A 19,996-nucleotide genomic window follows, 5' to 3' on the forward strand; every position below is an offset into this window, starting at 1 on the left:
TACCGACGACAAATGCACGTAGTACATATGTACGTTTCTTCCACTGACTTCGTTCATGTCCTGTTCGATCTCTTGCTTGTAGTGGAAATAACGAAGATTAATTTTTCCCTCTATATTTTTGTGATATTTTCTTTGCGGTTTTTTTAATGCGGGCAACATTATAGTTCGTATAAAGAGAATTAAAAACAGTGAGAAAGTGCGCGATTAAAATTTAGTGAAGAAGAAGTGAAAATGATCGATCGTTGCGTTAGAACCGATGGTATTATATATTATTATTGTTATTGTTGTTGTTGTTGTTGTTGTTGTTATTGTTGTTATAGTATAGTAATTATAGTATAGTTATTATAGTATAGTATTATAATTAAAAGGACATGGATGTGAAAACAGTGCAAAGAAGCTTAAGGAATCACGAATGAATTTATCTTGAAAACTCGGGTGTAAATTAAAGTAAAGCATCGTCGGGCCTAGTTTTGGTTGAAACGACTGCAAGATATTGATACACGGAGAAGTTACATTTTTCATTGATGTGTAAGTCACCGTTTGTAGAATTTATGTACGCTAATTTAGGTACGGATGTGGAATGTTTTCTTATCCTTTAAACGAAATTTGCGCGGTCTATCCTATTTTAACTTTTCCTATAAAGTAATATATATACTAAAAATAATATTTATCGACAGCAATGGCTTTGCAATCTTAAATTTAGTACATACATAAATTCTTTTCTCATAATATTTCAACAAATAATATGAAATTGTTTTATAAAAATGATATTTATCTTTAAATTTATATCTCTTATAAGTAAATCTTACTTCTGGCTTAAAATATTATTGCTTACGTTGTATATACATATTAATTTTTTCTTTAAATGAAAAACATGGTCTTTTATATACATATTATAAATATCATACATATACATACGTACGTATGTATGTATATAATTGGATCGAATAAATTTGAAATTGGGAATTTCTACTGTGATGAAGTTACGTTTATGCAAAAACTAAAAGGAAACTAAAAAGGAAATATATTAAACATAGAAAATATTAAAGTGTATCTTATAAACTGAATTAGATAACATGCTAATGCATTATAATACAATTATGATAAGCAAGAAAACTGGAATTTACCATGGACCTACGCAAATGTATCTTTTTTGTGATTTTTTCTTTTTTTTTTTAATATAAACTTTGTAGTTTCTCCATGTGAATACCTTTTTAATCTTTCGTTAGAGCACAGCATAATGTTTTATGAAATAAACAATCAGGAACTCAGAATCTAGTAATCGTTTAATTATTTTGTCTCGAATGTCTACTAATGTCGTGCTTGAGTGCGCATTTATCAAAATATTACAAATATTAATGCCCATTTTAGACACTATTTGTAACTACTGTACACTTTTTTCACAATAACACCACTGTGCAACAAGACTGTATTGAAAGAGCGATTATTTTAAAAATATCGCGTATGTGATAAATCATGGACGTATCGAATTTTTATATCGTATTCATCCTGTTCATTTATGCGAAAAAAAAACATTTCGAGCAATTATTGCTGATACAGGGTGACAGAATAAAGATTTGTAACTTTTAGATTAGGTAGCACTCGCCGAATGATGCCAAAAGATCCTAACAAAGATGGATGGGAAAAGTTAATATTTCCAAACATATAAATAATTTTTTCCTTCGATTAAAACGACCGGTTGTCTCGCTTCGTGACATATTGTGCCATATGGAAACAACGGATTATCTTGTCCATTCTTGTTAAAAAATTATCCGACAAAATTCCAGAGAGATCTGGTTGTCGAAAGAACTATCGCCTGAATTTATAATTTGATAAAGTAATTTGAAAAAGTATTTGACTTTAAGCTTGTACAAGTGGGTAGCAGTTTAAGAAAGCATTTATAGTTAGTTTACTGTATCAGCTACTTCAGTATTTGATACAGAATTTAATAGCTTCTCACCAAATTACCAATAAGGTTTTAGCAACTAAGTACACTTTAAGATGCAACAGCGAATGTGTAAAATGACATCAAGTTTTATATATTCATCCATAAAAACAGAACACTTCGCACTCGTACGGTATCGTAAAACATGTTAAACGTTGGCAAAAAACGTCGTCTTCTATAATTCTCGTTATATATTTATATACGTTATGTAATATCGTTTGAATGTTTGCTGTTCTATTCCTATTCGAGGGTCAGCGCGATTCATCGAATTTCACGGTTGTTCGTTTAGGAATAGTTCAGGAATAATAGAAAGTTTTACGCTGCACGCATGCCAAACTGTTATTAGCTCCGTTTAATCAACTCGCGAATTCGATTAATAAACAATTTATTAGACACGAAATTTTATGTAGATTATTTGTTATTTGCAAAGTTTAACAAAAGAAAAATTAACAAGCACGAGAAGTTCGCATAATTTGATTAATCTTCAGTTTGATAGTTTAAGCACTTTGATCTTAGTTTGACTCTTGCACGATAATTTATTAACTAATAATGTTAGTGAATCGATAAACTACAAATTATAAATTATAAATATCAATTTTGTTTTACTTCGCTTTTTTTTTCTCAAGAGGGATAATCAGATGGCTTGTAACTTGTAAAATTTCATTTCGTTGAAATACTTTCCCTCGTCTGTTGTATATAAAATTCCAGTATACAATAATGCAATTTGCAGTTTTCTTCGAAGACCGTATGTCACGTGAAATAACCAGGACATGTTTGAAGGAAGCTCGAGTTCAAGGTTTCGGCAACGGTAACGACATCGATACGAAAAAAGAAGAGAAAGTTTCATTCGTTGAAATAAATCTCTCGAGCTACTATAAACCTTGAAACCTTAAAAGGAAAGCATTGAAAAAGTAACACGAAATTTTTAGCAAATCCTTTGATTCTCTTGCGCTGCACCATGAGAATCAAAATCAAGTATCAGCCGTTGATCTTAATACTATTGCCAGCAGTCGCGGGTACTTTCGTGGACCTGTTGCGAAACATGCTTCAATCAGGAAGGGTGAGTCCTTTGGCTAAAGCCTACTAAAACGCTTGAACAATCCTCCTCCTACAAAATTAATTTTTTAAATTAATTTTAATTACAAAATTTTAGAAATATCAATTACACTCTCACTTTATAAATCATGGGACACCTGGGTCCTCTTGCGCTTTATCAGCTGTTCATGATAATAGTATATTAATAACGAATGACAAGTCATAAGTTATAAATTTTAATTGCTCAATTTTTGGACTTGATATTGAGTAGAACAATCAGCTGATAATTTATAAAATTGACTCGTACAACTTGTCTATTTCATTCTCAAATTTGTTACTGTTATGTAAAAGAATTAATTGGCACTAGGAACTGATCGAAAGGCGTTGATCAATTAATATTTAGATAGAAATATGCAATGATTAAACTTCGGATGCTCAACACCATAGGTGGTAGTCATATTTCCGATAGGAACATATTTTTGGGCATTACATGCATTCGGTACATTTATACGCTTCTAAATAGTTTGCCTATACAAATATTGTAGATTGTAGATACTTGTAAAGCTGAAATAGATTTCGAATTGTAGCAGTATAATGAAATAAATATAGATGATAATTAGATTGAACCAATACAATATTTGGTTTCACAAACCAAAATTACAATTAATTACAATTATTTACTTCCGTGAACTATTTTTCTCCTCGCAACCAAGTTCAGCAGGTACTATACTAATAATAAGTCCACTCGCTCCATAGATTCGTGTCACGTTCATTCGTCTATTCCATTGATCGATCAATGTTCGGTTAATACAAAAAGTATTATTTATTCAACAAAATATCGGTTGATTTAACTGAATGATATCAACTAGACTGTCAACCATGTTACTGCTGAACTTTTATCGATATCATTGTTTTAGCGCCAGATTGTTGCATGTTAACGCGACATTGCAACCTATGTACATGTTACGTTAAACCGGAAGAACGACTAGACAACCAAAGGAACGAAAGAGTGCTTTGCATGCCGAGTAATTTAGTGAAAGGCCAGTACTTCTCTTTGAAAGAACAAACTAGACCGGATTCCTCGTATTTGTTCGGTTTCATGTTCAGTCAGTCCATTTTCATGCACGGGCACGGGCACGGGCGTCCGTAAATTATTTGCGACCTGTATTTAAGCCACGATACGATAGAATGCAAATGAAGGAAAGCAACCGCCGCGACGTGCATTGTATTTTATATGTGTTAAACCCGTTGTCACTAAAATGACGGTTGGTATAGGATGAAATTCTATCGAAACTGATGGCGTCATGTTTACATCGAACATGATACCGCGAATGGTCGCAAAATGGTACGCATCGGAACTTTTATGCCTCGCTGAAAAACTCGCGTTAGAATAAGAACGAAAATAAAGAATTCGCTAACCGTAAGTAGTAGTGTGACAAACGCGCGCACGTAAATTTCATTTTTGCTATTAATTGAAAATTTTCTATCTTCTATAAGATGCTGCTCGTTGGAAATAAATTATCGGTATACGTATACGGTAGAGTCATTCGAGAAGTTGTTAATTTAAATCAGAAACATTTAGGTAATTACATATTTGAAATGATATAGAATGAAAATCATATGAAGGAAACGTGATAAGTACAGATTTTTTTTTATTTTTGCATTTTAAAATGCGTCTTTAAAATTAAACGCGAGAATTTGAATACGCCGTAGGTGGAAACGAAAACAAACTTGTCAGGTCCAAGGATGTAAGTTTTCTAACAATAACTATGATGATTTGGCCAAGTTTTATAAACGTTCGAGATATAATTATCAAGACAAGCAATATTTTAAAGAGGATGAAATTGCCAAACCAAGTACATATCGAATATATCGAACCCCTGAGAACAATTGTTTCTCCTGTCAAAAAATAAGAAATGTGATTTATTATGTTTCTCGTCTGTAATCTCCAAATACTCACTTTTATCACTAGCAACAGAGTCATTATCTTTCCTTGATTATTAATTATTATTTATTAGTCTTTTATTCGTTCTATAGATTCTATCTGTTATATTCTCGGTCGGTTTTCAATTTATAGATTATAAAGTGTAAAGTAATTCAAGGAAGTTTTCGTTTTAATTCTTTAAAAATAAAATAAGATGCATGTTATTTTCCGTTATACTGCTCTACGTATCTCTCGCGTTATCGTTATAGAGAAACCTAATATGTAACGTAATATGTATACCTAATATGTAAGGAGTAACTAACTCTAACTTTATTTAATTAATTATAATTTAATTCACAAATACTACCAGGCACAAGCAAATTCACATGTTGAATCGATCATTAAACTATACGAATTTCTGGCTGTGCTCAGGTCTAATAATGAATTGTAATTAATTGCAATTAATTATATAAAATTTTATAGTGAAAGAAAACTTATAAATTTAACAGAGAAAAATTTTATATATATTTATATGTTTAAATAGGTGTTCGGTGACAGGTGTCAGGAAATATGGCAAAAAAAAGCAGGCCAAAATACCCCTGCACGCGAGCAGAGCTTCTATCCGATGAACGAAAGTAAGACTGCTTAAGCAGTGGGGTGCATAGAGATCGTCAAATCGAACGATACAATATGGGCAATTCGTGTAAGGAGGTTTGCTCGCACACTCAAGATATTTCGGCTAATGTTTAATTATCTGTATCTTTATACTACGAAAACAAAGCCGAGGATGTAATTCTTTTTATTCTTGACATTCGTCTTATTTCGACTGCAAGAATCACTCCTTAAATTTCCTGACACCTGTCACCGAATATCCTGTATAACGAATGTATATTATACATACGTGTACGTGCATTGCATAAGCATAGACACATTTTATTAAAAATAATTACATTCAAATAATAAAGAAAAGTACAGATAGATGTTCTGAACATAGAATAAATAATTAAATATAAGAAAGATTATCTTTTTAGGATGATGTCGACAAAAATGGAATTGTGTATCCTGTGATATATGGTGGCATAAGAAGTCAACCTCGTGTTCCTGATCATGTGCCATTTCCGTGTAATGTACAATTTGGGAGGTATGTTCGATCAACACCTTTTTAATTAAGATCCTTCACCGAAACATGCCTTATCATAGTACAGCATAACGCACTATATAGTATAATATAATATAATGTTAATGTAGCATCTTATCGCATCAATGCTATTACGATTATTATGAATCGCTTATTTATATGTATGTATAATGTATAACTACGTACATATGTACGTGTAACATAAAACATTCGTAACAGTTTCGTTACTTACTATCGTATCAAGTATTGTAATAGTAAGTAATTTCAAGAATTAATTAATCAATGGAAATCAATGATATACAAGTTTGTATTTTGTTTAAATTACAACGATTGTTGTAAATATAGTTCCTATTTTGAAATTTTTAGATTTTTACCTTTATTTATTTACTTATTTATTTAACAATCTATTTATCTCCTATAATTTTCAAAACAGAAGGTCAAAACTTTGAAAAATTTCCTACGAAAATTTGTAAAATTTGTGTTAGTAAAAAATAATTTTTAATAGATGAATTTCGATAAATCTTTAATAAAACACACCAAATAATGTTGCAATAAATGAACTCCAATGAGTTCGTAATACAGAAATATTTTTTTAATCTTCAACAACTTAGGTATCAGTTTGGTTTATCATTGTTTAAATAATATCGATACATAGTTTTTGCCCCGAAGTAAACAACTGGTTCCTGACTCGAAATAAGCAACTATCTGTTTCCTTTTCTTTATTTGAAGTCGCCTAGAGAAAGTGAGATATCCGAGAACGAGTAAAACGTCCGTAAAAACGAGAGATCACAAATTTTTACGATCGAGTAAACAGAAACGTCGTTTAAAATAGAAAACTGCCCTGCCGATCACTTTATGACTTGCCGCTATCTCGACACTCTGGAGACTTTGTTTTTCTTTGCCTCTTTCGAGAACAAAGTCAATCTGAATAGTATGTCTGCCTGACTCGTAATAAACAGCTGGTCAATGACGAGCGTGTTACTTATTTCGAGGCAAGACTATAATATTTAAGTTTTTTCTTTTTTTTTTTTTAGTCTATTTTGGTTTTTTTACAATTTGTCCTGAAGGACATTTGGTAAAGTATTATATCTCATTGGAAAAAAAAAAAATAAAATAAAAATAAATATAGCATGTGGGTGGCTACCCCAAGCGGGGTGCCATCTTCGTGTTTGCTAGGTTATATCTTTTATGAGGTCTATTGGGTGTTTCCTTTTTAGTCTTCTTGCGATGTTTGTTGTGTTGTTCGTTTCCGCTGCCAGCTGGTTCGGGTGTGTATAATATTTAAGTATACAAGATATTTTGTTGCGACTTACAAATGCACGTAGTACATAGTATGTATAGTAATCGTTATGCGTAATAATGGTAGCAATAATTTTCAATTATCCTTTCTTTTATCAATCATTAGATCGTTATCAGTACCTGACAGTGTGCATCGTTTACGGCCTGGTGATATAGATGTAGTCGGTGGACTGGGCGATTCGTTGGTCGCAGGAAGCGGAGCTCTGGAAGAGTTTGCAGTAGGAACATTTATAGAAGCACGTGGAGTTAGCTGGTGTGTAGGTGGTCAAGGTGATTGGAGACGATTCTTAACCGTTCCTAATTTGCTAAAGGTATTAAACGCATTAAATTTACGTTCTCCTTGAATCCAATTTAGCAAATGGAAGGGAAACGCAATGTACGCATGTTCTTCACAATGCATGCTCATATATTGTTAGTGTTGTACAGTAGACATTTATTCTGATTTAAAGATAATGAAACTCTGATATAATTATTGGTATAGATATTGTTTCGTATACTTTAGGAATATATTTATGTTCCGATCTTTGGTTGCTTTTATAAACTCACTTTTCAAGAAAAATTTTCTTTTTAGTGCGTATGTATGTAATAAAAATATCTATGATTCTCTGTATCCTTACTACACTGTAGTTTTATTGTAATTTCAATGAATAGTACGGTAGCATTAATAAATATCATTAACAGGTGGTTAGGATTTATATTAGAAATTAAATATCTAATGTATGCACCGATCGTCGGCACATTGCGTTGCATGACATTGCCCGACGTTTGATCGCGCTCTATCTATACATCAACGATTTACAAATCTTGGGGAATTTTCTGTATTGTGGATTATTCCAAAGCATTCCAAATACTAATAATTCCAGGCTCAGGCGCAACACAGCACCGCGGGGACGGTTGCTCGCCGTTGCGCCGCGACCCTCTTCTCATTGTCGATATCGTGGCGGATCGACTGATGTGTCGAGAAACTGCCATTTGCAAAAATTCCTTACAAAATCGACAATTACTATATTCTGTAGCATTGCATATAATTGTTCTGTATTATTGTATTAGGTGTACAATCCCAATTTAATAGGATATTCAACGGGCACAGGTGAATTTATCTCAACGAAAGCGAAACTAAATATAGCCTTTCCTGTCGCTGCTACGGAAGATGCGTTACAACAAGCTCGGATTCTTGTTCAAAGGATCAGAAGAGATCGAAGAATAAACATAAGGAAACAGTGGAAGGTATGTGAAATATTACATAGTATTCACGTGATAGGTAGTAATAAAAGAACTTAACCCAAAGCTTTACCTCTTAATAATTTAATGAAACATGGCGAAAAATTTCGAATGAATGATTTAAAAGTTGCGTTTCTGATGTCAACTAAAAAAGGAAAAAAAAAATAAAAAAGATACGTACATGTTTACAACATTTTATAGAAAATAAATATTAATCAATTGGGTGAGCTATTATTACATTTAAGATGCGAAATTTATAGTACTGTACTTGACAAATTGCACGAATCGATCACATTCTTAAATGGTTAACACATAACCTTGAACAGACAAAAGTATATCAGATATTTTGCAGTGTTTACTACAGTGATAAGTAGGCAATATATGTATGCAGAACGAAATAAACTTTACTTGATACGTTTGCTATTAAAATAACAAGTTTGAATATTTCTGTGTTATAGCTGATTACAATCTTCTTCGGCGCAAACGATATTTGCTCCGCCGAATGTTTCAATCGTGTACAGTTTTCGCCGCTTCGCTACGCTCTTCATCTGCGAAGGACGTTGGACTTCTTGAAAATTGTTCTACCTCGTACATTAGTCAATCTTGTGCCAGTCATAGGTAATGTTTACGATAATTCTGATAAAGAATGGTTTGAACGTTTCAAATGGAATCTTCGTCTAATATTGCAACCTAAAACAGGTACAACTTAAAATTTAAAAAAATTATTGCAAGGGTCAGGATACAACACAACTATAAAAATGGTGAATATATAAATAGGGAATGTCATAAAATCACATTAATTTAATTCAAAATTATAATTTGAAATAAATATTCTATAGTTATAGTTCTACGTTTATAATAATAGTCTAAAGTATAAGGAAATTTTTAAATCCTATATTATAAAAAAGGATAGAAATAGAGCTTTCATAATATGTACAATTACGTGAACTTACTATGAAATGGCAGCGTTTTAAGGTGACCTTATAAAGAGAAGTCCTTCTCGATACAACGATCTGTACAACAATCTCTAATGCACATGTTCCCCTGCCATTAATCCACGCCCTGATCTGGCAACTTTTCTTTTCTTCTTTCTTCTTTCTTTTTTTCTTTTTCGTTTATATATATATATAAAATAGTGGACTATAAGCAATCAGCGTATGACTTGCGTAGACAAATCTCAAATGATCACTTAACGTTAGCTTAACTTAGCACAACATAGTTTGGCTTGGTGTATATTGTAGATGGCTGTCCATATTGCATACTAATTATTTATTAAGTGGGCATACATACATACAGCAAATATCTTGTAACTTCTCGTATTTCATCACGGTATCATTAAAATTTTATTATGTTTTATATAACACACACGATGCACGTATAAAGATTTCTACAGTAAGTCCTCAAATATTTTCGTAAGCCACCAGGTATATGTGTGTTAGATCTTTTTATACTGGGTAAATGTCATGCGGCCCCTCTCAGTCAGCTAAGTCTAAGAAAGAACATCAATCAGTTCCTCCTCTAGACAAAATCTCTATTCTTTGGCAATGCGACGTCGGATCGCTTGCCATCCGCAAACTCATCACATGCATCCTCTAAACAGTCATATTCATATCGACACTTTGTTGCTCGGCGACATCGAGCAGCCAGTTATCCACTTTCTGAACATTCACTCAAGATTCATTCTGCCAAGATCCTTACTCAGGTCCAGTCATAAATAACAACGGGCTATCTGCCGTAATATCATTAAGAAAATACGTTGTCGCTAATATGTATGTACATATCTCGTATAGATATCGTTTTAAATATTTCACTAATTAAAATAATTTAACTTATAGATGTTACAGTTTCTATTAGGTTACCACAAAGTACCATGTGCCATATATTACATCCACTTTACTGTGCTTGCATGCACAGAGGTAATCGACCGGACATTGCGGCTTCGAAAATGTCGCATCTTTATCAGCAAGCCGTCGAAGCTTTAATATATTCAGGAAGGTACGCTTGTGATTGAGCAATCAGTAAATATTTCTTATAACTGCTTATAATTATAGAATTATAGAATTATAGAAAACTTGCATAGCATATGAAACTTTGTTTAAGAATATTGGAAATATTATTCATTTACGTTATCATGAAAGATGGATTGGTCGGGGAGGAGAGATTGTTTGGCCCGCGAGTTCGCTAGATCTTAAATCACTGTTAGATTTTTAGATCTGTGAGGAACAGTGAAAGCGATCGTGCATCGTACGAGAGTCAATTCGCGGGAAGAACTAGTACAAAGGATTAACGGTACATTCATTGAATTAAAGCAAGATAAACATAAAATTCGGAAAGTGATAATAAACTCAATTTCCCTACGAGATATCAAGCTTGCATTCGAAAATGAGAATAGTATCTTGAAATGAAAACACAAATTAACGTTTTTCCAATATAATAAAGCGCGGTAGTAAGGCGTTTATGTTTAATAAAACAGAAATAACTTGGCGCTGTGCTGTCCACGTGGATTTATCATTATGCACAAAGCCCATTTCAAGCCCATTTCAAACCTAGCAAACTTCGCAAAGAAATAGTGGCTACCTAATGGTAGCCAATGGCAATTTTGCTCAGATTACAGCGGGCCGTGTTCGCTATTCAACTATTTCTTCGCATTTTGCTGGACAGCGCAACGGCAATGTAGCGGTAGTGCAGCGGCAGCGTAGCGATATGGCGTGCAATGCTGACATTGTCCGGGCAAAATCAACTTTGTTTGTATACACGTACTCTACGAACTTTATCCGTAACACGCATAACTGAATGTATTCGTATAAAGACTCCAGTATAAAATTTAGCGAAGACAATTATTTGTAATATCATTCAAATAATTTTAGAATTAATGTTTGAATAAAGTATTCGAATGAATATATAATAAACAAATGATAGTGAATTACTCGAATAAATAAAAAGAATAATTTTCAACGAATAACGAATAATTAAATTATACGACTGATAGAATATTCCAGCTTACGTGTTTATTCGGATAATTATCTCAGATAAATATTTATTGGAAACAATTCGAATAATGCCCAACTTTCTTTTTATTTTAGATACGACACGTCTCCGAATTTTACGGTGGTATTGCAACCGTTCATTAAATTATTTAATGCTCCGAACTCAAATCCAAAGGGAGCACCACCGATTGACCCTAGTCTGGTGACGTACGATTGCTTTCACTTCAGTCAAAAGGGACATGCATTAGGTAGGAATTAAAAAATAACAAATAATACAATTACGAACATTTATAGTGAAATAAAATTTCTATTTTAATAAATTCACGGTAAGTTGTTCAAAGTTTCCGGCCATAATCTAGTTTTGTAATATAGTGCAAGATAACGAGATTTCGAAAGTAATGCCCTACTTCGTAAATACGTTACAATATCGCTCAAAAGTTTCTGATTGTTGTTTGTATCATAAGAAAGGGAAACTTGGACCTAAGGGTTATTTATTAAAAATATACATCATAATAATCATTGATTCACAATTATTTGAAACTTTTTCTATGGTTTCATTCTTATTACAATCTATTAAAATCGGACAATCAACAAAATATACTTATTATGTCTCTCTTCTATATCTATAATAAATTCTATAAATATTTAATTTTAGTCTATAATAAAATCTAGTATATACTAAGTGAATAGTGCCCTTTAGTATAGGTTTTGTATTATCTGTAACTGGAATTTATTTTCATTTACAAATGTTTGATTAAAGATTTGCAAAAATTCAATATCATAAATGAATTTAATTATGGGCCATGTAGTGGCAATAAACGCTCGTACATTGTAACCATTCAACGTTCAGCTATCTGTATCTCAATTTTACGCCGAAAAAGTAATTGAGTAAATTACATCTTGGAAGCCTACACGACGATTGTGTTTTCTCTACACTCTACGTCATTCATCCTAAACGAAAGTACAAATCGGTTAACGACGACTATACCAAAGTCAAGTACTAGTTAGTCTTTTTATAAGATAAGTTAATCAGAAGTCATGGATGGTCTGACAACGAGGCAGCGCATCTGGTGTCTGTCTCTTGCTTGCTGTACATGTACATATATGCAAAATGAAGTTGGTCATAACTTTGCAACAATCCCATCCACGCAATTAATTGTAAATCGGATAATGTACATAAAAAGATTGTCAATTTAAACGTAATAAATGATATAAAGTAAATGGTTATAATAAACGTAAAAAAAAAAAAAAAATACGTAAAACGTACAAATTACGTAATAAACGTGAAAATATTAATTTATGAAAAATTCGATATCTCTGATGTAAAGTAGAAATGTTTGGCAAGAAATATTCCTTTTATTCTGTATATAGCATCAATCTTTTTGTATATATGTATATATGGCAGCGATAGAGACTTATCGTTAACTTAAATTTTAAGCTTATATAGCAAGCTTTCCTTTGCATTTTTTACGTTTGGATGTTTTACACGGGGTTAAAAGCAATTATGAAATCGGAATCGGTCTTGGTTCAGGAAACAGTTATGAGAACCGAAAGAATATTATAATTGTTGTGGATATAACAACAGTCCTAATAACTGTTATTTTTCTTATATCTGTAATACATATTATATTCTTGTATCAGTTTAGTTTAAGTTCTTACTGGTAGCGATCTTATTGATTTTGGGAAAATATTGATATACGTTATATTTCCGTGCAGATGCGCTTCCATCCAAAGCATCCGTGGAATATCTTATTTAGTTAGTCCGGTTACATAGATTTCGAGTTAGAGTTAAGTCATCGTATCCGGGCACGCCACAAGACAAATAACGCATACGTTGCCACGGATTCACAATTATAGGTAGAATTCGCTGTGGCGGTGAATATCTCTGGGAAACCAGAGCCGAACGGCGGTCGCATCAGTTACATGTATAGAAAAAGATTGTTCAGAATCATGCTTCGACTGATTAAATCGACACTTGAACATTTTCTTTTAACATTATCAAGGTATTCGATGCATTTTCTCATTTTTTGCATGATATTATGTTGTATTATATTACATTATTAGTAAACTATACAAAAATATACAATGACACATTTGAATCGTTACAAACATTTTAATAAAAATCAATCAAGGACTTGACAGAAATTTAATTCAATAACAGCATCATTTCGTAACGCGTGCAATTGTTCTACGATTACGTATATCCCAGTGTTTTAATAATTCGCAGCGAGTGACATTTGTTCGCCGTTTGGTTTTAGGAGCGAATTTACTGTGGAACAACATGCTGGAACCAGTCGGGAATAAAACCGAGCAAGGGCTACCAGAAATATTTGAAAGGCTTTTATGTCCGAACGAGAGAGCGCCGTACATTTTCACGAATGTAAATTCGAGATATTTTCGAATGACAGGACGCCAGGATGGGACCATACCCAGATAACAAACGGAGTATCACTGACAGCGATGTTTTCCCTTGTGATAATTACTGATACGTATGTCAATGGAAAAACCACCGCGTCAACGGAAGAATTTCACGTTTACATGCACGCAGATATTCGTAAATAGACATGAAAAGGTGAAAAAGATGAAAAGCATGATACTTTAGCATCCTGATTATTACCTAAACTAATTAACTATAATACAAAAGCTTTAACTGTCCATTTAAACAGCTAAAGAGTGAAATTATGAGATAATTTATATTTATATACGTTATGTCTTTTACCTTCATTTACAATGACAGATAAGAGAAAGTTTAAAAAATAGACGGAACGAAAAATCACTGTAATTTTACAAAATGGAATCATGTTGAACCACAACAATGAATAATGTAATTAACCGCACTGAAAATAAATTTGAAATGTTATGATTATGACAAAAACGTTAACTTGGACAATATTGTTTGATATTGGATTACTTTAACATATAAAAAACATGGAACAAAATTACACCAAATTTACAAAATCTTCTAGTTTATTTATAATTATTAATAATATAAGAAAAGGATTGTAGATCTACGAGATACTGATACATATAATGTTAAATCTAACTTCTCTACGATTTCCACTTTTGTACACTTTTGTGAAATTGTATTCTATATTTCTATAATCCTTTTTAATATGTGCAATAAATAGTATCGTTTATTGAAATATATATTTAAGTAATTCAAAGCAAGTTAAAGTAATTTAAAATATATATTAAGTAATAAAAGAAATAATAAAATATGGCTATTCACACTGTATATTAATTCTCTACTAAATACATATATGCATTTACAGTAAATATCACGCAACTTTTATATAAAATTTAATATTGAATATTGATCATAAATACCAATATAAATCTGCCAAACCGTGTTTCATTGTAGCGAAAATAACATTTCAAAATATTGTATCCAACACATATAATATACACAAAAGTTTTCTATGTGTTACTACATATAACTATGTAGTAACTATGTGTATTATAGTACATATAACTACGTGGTAACTATATAGTATGTTATTAGTGTATGTGTGCGATATACGTTAATTACTTAAAATTAAAATACTTTTGTGCGTCATACACGATAATAATCGTATAACACACTAATACGGAGTTGACATCTCCGTTAAGCTGCGTCCCCATTGCGTCGGCATTTGCCAGGCGGTAATGCCATCTTGGTTACCATTCTTGGTTGGCGGTGCCAAACAAATGTGGCGAATGCGGTGTGTGTCGATTTTGGCCACGATGGCCTCAAAAGCCAACCAGCATGTCAATACATAATTTGCTGTAACTTTTTGTAACGAATCTCTACCAAGCCAGAGACAGTGTACAATCTCGCTGTGATAATCGTCACATTTATTTTTCATACATCCTGGACATTGATATTGATCGATACATCTAACGAAATCGGAGAGGAAGTAGATTTTCTACAACTTCACCTTCTCTTCTCGTACAACAGCATTTTAAAGGCACAACATTCCTTTGATACAACATGGTATTTTCAACTAAATTTTCGTATTATAAAATGGTTACCTGTGAACATATTGAAGAGAGAGAGAGAGAGAGAGAGAGAGAGAGAGAATCGCACAGATAACTGAAACAGATTGCTATTTTTTGTGCAATTATTAAATTTTTAGCTACGTTTGTAAAGTAGTTCGAGATAAAGTATACTTTCCCATGCGAAAATAATTAATCAATTTCAAATCAAAATTCGATTATCCTATAATACTTATAATGGGATATAAATATGTAAACTTGGAATTACATATGAGTAAAAGTAATTCTCTGAAATATTGTTGAACAGTATGGGAAAAGAACCATCAATGTTGTTTTTAAAATCATTACCTGTTATTCCCAAAACATAGCCTTAAGACAAAACCCACGAAATTAAAAAATCACAAACCTTCGATTGAACGTACTTCCTTTCATTAAATACGTGATAAGTTTATTCGTCAATTATTCGGAATCAGCTGCATCTCACCGATTTTGATGATCCTGAAATATATTGTGAAAGTTATCATTTTGGACAACTTTTCCCCATGCATGTTACCGCCGTTCATTCCGTCTTAGTTTCCGAGATATCTGCAAAAACTCAAACAAGACCTATTTATACATGTAGAAAAAGAATTAATATTACAGCAATCTAATTATCTTGTACAAAACTATTTTTTCTCTTCTTTTTTCTTCTAGTGGAAATTGCGATATGTATTTAAATTTAATAAGCCGTGATTATAATATCCGGTTAAAAGATATCCAGAACGTTCTCGTAGCAAGATTGATTGAACTGCCTTCGTACACGCTATAATGTGTCGAGAAAGTGAACTTTTACGCACGTGTGTTGGATCAATACCATATTTTATCAAAAAATTTCCTTCGTACGTACCATGAAATTTTGTTTTTCAATATTTCGTAACACCTTCTTAAGTAGGACTGATACAATTTTTCTAATATTTAAGCAGAATTTTCTGTTTTTTTAAAAATGATTTCTACCTCTATGTCCAACGGTAGGTGGTATAATATACAGTGACTGCTACGTATGCATATGTATTATGCATGCATAAATGTAATGGGAATTTTAGATTACATATTTCGCTGTATTTTCTGCCAATGTACCATGAATTTATTCCAAATCAAAATTCAATACAACGAAATTAAAATTTTTTATTTAATAGCTATCTTATAATTAGATTGGAAATGTTTATGTATTTGTAGAAAATTCAATGTTACAAAAATGTACATAATGTGCAAAAATATGTATATAAATGAATTTACTGTTATACTGTAATACTTGCGATTAGTAGTGAATTTTTGTTTAAAATTCATTTTTATAATTAAGCCTATAAAAATGTATAATTGCATAAATATGCACAATCTAGTTATAATTATTCTTCCTTTCTCATTATCTTGTATTATCTTCATTGACAAAATGATTAACGATAGGAAAGGAGGCCTGTTTGGAGGTCTGGAGGAGAAATGTTTATTAAAATTTATTAAAAGATGTGTTGGTGATTAATTGGTGATCACAGAAATAATTGCAACCTGTATATCTTAACAGAATCGCTATTTTCATCATTATATTATCAAATCCCATTCACATATCCCATTTAAATTAAAGATAAACATGGTGATATTTATTCTACCATACACGCATATTTAAAAAGTCGAGAAAGATAATATTTTACTTCGGAATAATATTTTATGTAGTAAGACTGATGTAAGTAACTGTAATCCATGATAATCCATGATAAAAATAACAAGGAAATTTACAACGCTGCAGTTGACAATTATCTAATTATCATTCGAATAAAAATTGCTTGCTATTGCTAAAGCACACTTGTAGGTAACTATTGACAATAAATCTTATTGACCTCACTAACGTCTCTCAATCGTCTGCAACGGTTTGAATTCCAATTAAGCAAATAACGTAATATGTAAATATTTCAGCATTGAATTATTATTATTATTATTATTATTACTACGTACGTTTCCAGAGCACTAGCTTATAACTATAGCTGTTTAATTGACTCAACGTATACGCCTCTTCACATAAAATTATTTAATCGAGCATATTTGTTACATTCAACTGAATTTTCCTTGGAAATTTACAATCAACGGTGTAATTCAATATGATAAAAAGATGTATCTGACCATAAGATTTTTATTAATAATAAGTGACTTCAGTTTTAACTATTACATTTATATGTACATGTACGATATAACGTAGACACACGCGCGCGCGTACATATCAAATGTCTCACATGATATTGAGATTTCAGTTTACGTTACCATTATTACCCGCAGCGAAAAATGTTTCATATAGAAGTTGAATGAATTGAAGGCAGGCATATTGTGATGTTAATTATTCTGTAGGTGGGCGTGGGTTATGTGAAGATAAACTTTGCTCTTTTAAAAGGAACCATGTATCTTTTAATACAATAATCGATACAGCACGAGATTTTTTTTATAGAAAAGAAACTATTAGTTTAGTAGTGGCTATTTCAACTTTTATTGTGTAAAATTTATCGTATGAAAGACAAGGAAAAGGAATATGTACCAAATTGTTGCCTTACGTCTTTCCACTCATCACAGTGGAGGAAACCCTTTTAATCTATCTTTCGTGTCAAAAATTAAAGGATTTCAAAATAAAGAGTTTGTTAAGTAACATAGTATAGTTCTACGATATAAAGTTTGATGATTACAGAATATATCGATACATACACACCAGTTTTATTATTATTGGATATTGCCTTACAAAAGTTAATTTATCCATAATTTTCTATATAAATACCTATATAGTAAATAGTAAAATATATATATATATATATATATATATACTTACCAAATTTGGTAAAATTTACTTACCGCTATTGCAAGTCAATCAAAACGTTCAGACACATGTACGCTTATCAACGCCAGTGTATATACATATATGGGGATAGAGGAGGATGATATATAATTACATTTTCCATCTTTTATATGTTATAGGGTAGCAATTTTGAAATTTCAATACGTTGTCAAGTAAATTTTTTACCAGAATACGTAAAAGAAGATATTAAAATATCGTTTATCTTAAGAATTTCTTTTTAAAAATTTTTTCGATTGGACTTGACAAGATTCTTCCTATTTTTATCTATTCTATATTGAAATATATTTCAGTATTCCCTTGTATAGCTACAAAGTGACATTACAATCAAGAAATTAACAAATATGTATGTAGTTATCATGATTTTTCCTATGGTTTTCATACGTTTCAAATAGTATGTAATTTGCGAAAGTTTGAAGAAAAGAAAATGCTTTCTCAAATAGTTTAACTTGTAATGATATAGTAATGGGTAAAATATTAAATTTATAGATGGAAGATATTTCTCCAACGGTTTAACATACAATTATTGACTGTAATGTGAGTACATATATCGTGTGAAAAATTTTATATTAAAATGTAAAAGAATGAAAGGGATGTTATCTAATGCAAAAGAATGAGAAAAGAGTTGAGGGAGGACGAAACAACTAATTTTTCAATAAATATCTTTTATTTGGTTTGAATATCATGCGAAACAAATAAATTAGAAATAACATACTATCGTCGATTTACAGATTCATGTAACATGTTCATATTTTTCATGTACAGATTCAGCGACTAATACTGACTTTTGACTAGTAACATAAAACTAACAGCCAACTGAAAAGCGTTTGCAAATTTTAACGATTATGGCACATGGTGGTCTTAACAATGCTATAGACGTGTATATGTATAATTGAATTTCGTCTAGGAAATAAATAATGTGATATGCAATAAATATAGCGCTTGTATGCGTGCGTAATATGTATATCCAAGATGAATTTACAGTTCGATATATGGTTGTTATATGTATTTCGATACGATATTCGGTAACATTTGAATGGATTTGACAATATTCAACGATCAACTCAATATATTTTGATCGTAATGAATATCATTTAGATTTCTTTTAAACAAAAATGACGTTTATATCGCAGTTGTGATATTTACCGTACATTCGAGTAGCCGTGACTCGTGCGATATCCTTTGATCATCGATCCGAGCAAATAGCCACGATCGATCTTCACGACGCGACGGCGCGGCGCGGCGCGGCGCGGCGCGGCGCGGCGTAATAACACCTGGTCTCGCTGGTGGATATATGGCTTCGTATTTTCACCAAGTCGCATCGCAACTTCCCGCGCTGATTCAAAACGCGTCTCCTCCGCGGCGACGGGGTTGTAGCAAGTCAGCCTTTTATGCCGTCCAATGGTATTTTCCACGGCATACTTTACTGATACTGTCTGCAAACTCGATCGAAATCTCTCGCACTGTTAATGACTTCTCTTATCGGCTTGCTACCCACGGGGATATGCAAAGAGGATGAAACAAAAGAGCAAAATCGGAGAGAAAGAAGAGAATCACAGCATTTCACTGGTCATCTTCCTCGGAGGTTCACTTCCTGCCCCAGTGT

The 19,996-nt window shown here is 32.0% G+C and overlaps 1 protein-coding gene and 1 long non-coding RNA gene across 3 annotated transcripts in view; one reads left to right on the forward strand and one right to left on the reverse strand.

Moving 5' to 3' along the window:
• LOC132916195 (phospholipase B1, membrane-associated-like) lies at positions 1-14,290 on the forward strand. Its single transcript, XM_060975981.1, has 10 exons — positions 1-259; positions 388-528; positions 2,676-3,005; positions 5,936-6,045; positions 7,448-7,652; positions 8,392-8,568; positions 9,021-9,180; positions 10,398-10,557; positions 11,646-11,797; positions 13,808-14,290. The coding sequence occupies exons 3-10, from the start codon at positions 2,904-2,906 to the stop codon at positions 13,984-13,986; spliced, it is 1,245 nt and encodes a 414-aa protein (XP_060831964.1). The 5' UTR covers positions 1-259; positions 388-528; positions 2,676-2,903; the 3' UTR covers positions 13,987-14,290.
• LOC132916206 (uncharacterized) overlaps positions 9,065-19,996 on the reverse strand; it is a 19,793-nt gene continuing 8,861 nt past the window's right edge. Inside the window, exons 2-3 of one of the 2 annotated variants that reach the window (XR_009660038.1) lie at positions 15,931-16,118; positions 9,065-9,198 (exon numbers count right to left, since the gene is read on the reverse strand). This is a non-coding gene — a long non-coding RNA (uncharacterized LOC132916206). Of the gene's footprint in view, positions 9,199-14,767; positions 16,119-19,996 lie in introns of those variants that run through there. The other variant, XR_009660039.1, reaches the window with a different exon arrangement.

This window comes from Bombus pascuorum, chromosome 2 (assembly GCF_905332965.1).
Source record: "Bombus pascuorum chromosome 2, iyBomPasc1.1, whole genome shotgun sequence".
In the NCBI taxonomy this organism is placed as follows: Eukaryota; Metazoa; Arthropoda; class Insecta; order Hymenoptera; family Apidae; genus Bombus; species Bombus pascuorum.

What these genes read in the sequence shown, in the direction of transcription:
- LOC132916195 (XM_060975981.1), top strand. Translation starts at nt 2,904, where the DNA reads ATGAGAATCAAAATCAAGTATCAGCCGTTGATCTTAATACTATTGCCA. An exon ending in ACATAAGGAAACAGTGGAAG is followed by an intron (nt 8,569 to 9,020) that starts GTATGTGAAATA and finishes TCTGTGTTATAG; the next exon opens with CTGATTACAATCTTCTTCGG. An exon ending in TCAAAAGGGACATGCATTAG is followed by an intron (nt 11,798 to 13,807) that starts GTAGGAATTAAA and finishes GTTTGGTTTTAG; the next exon opens with GAGCGAATTTACTGTGGAAC.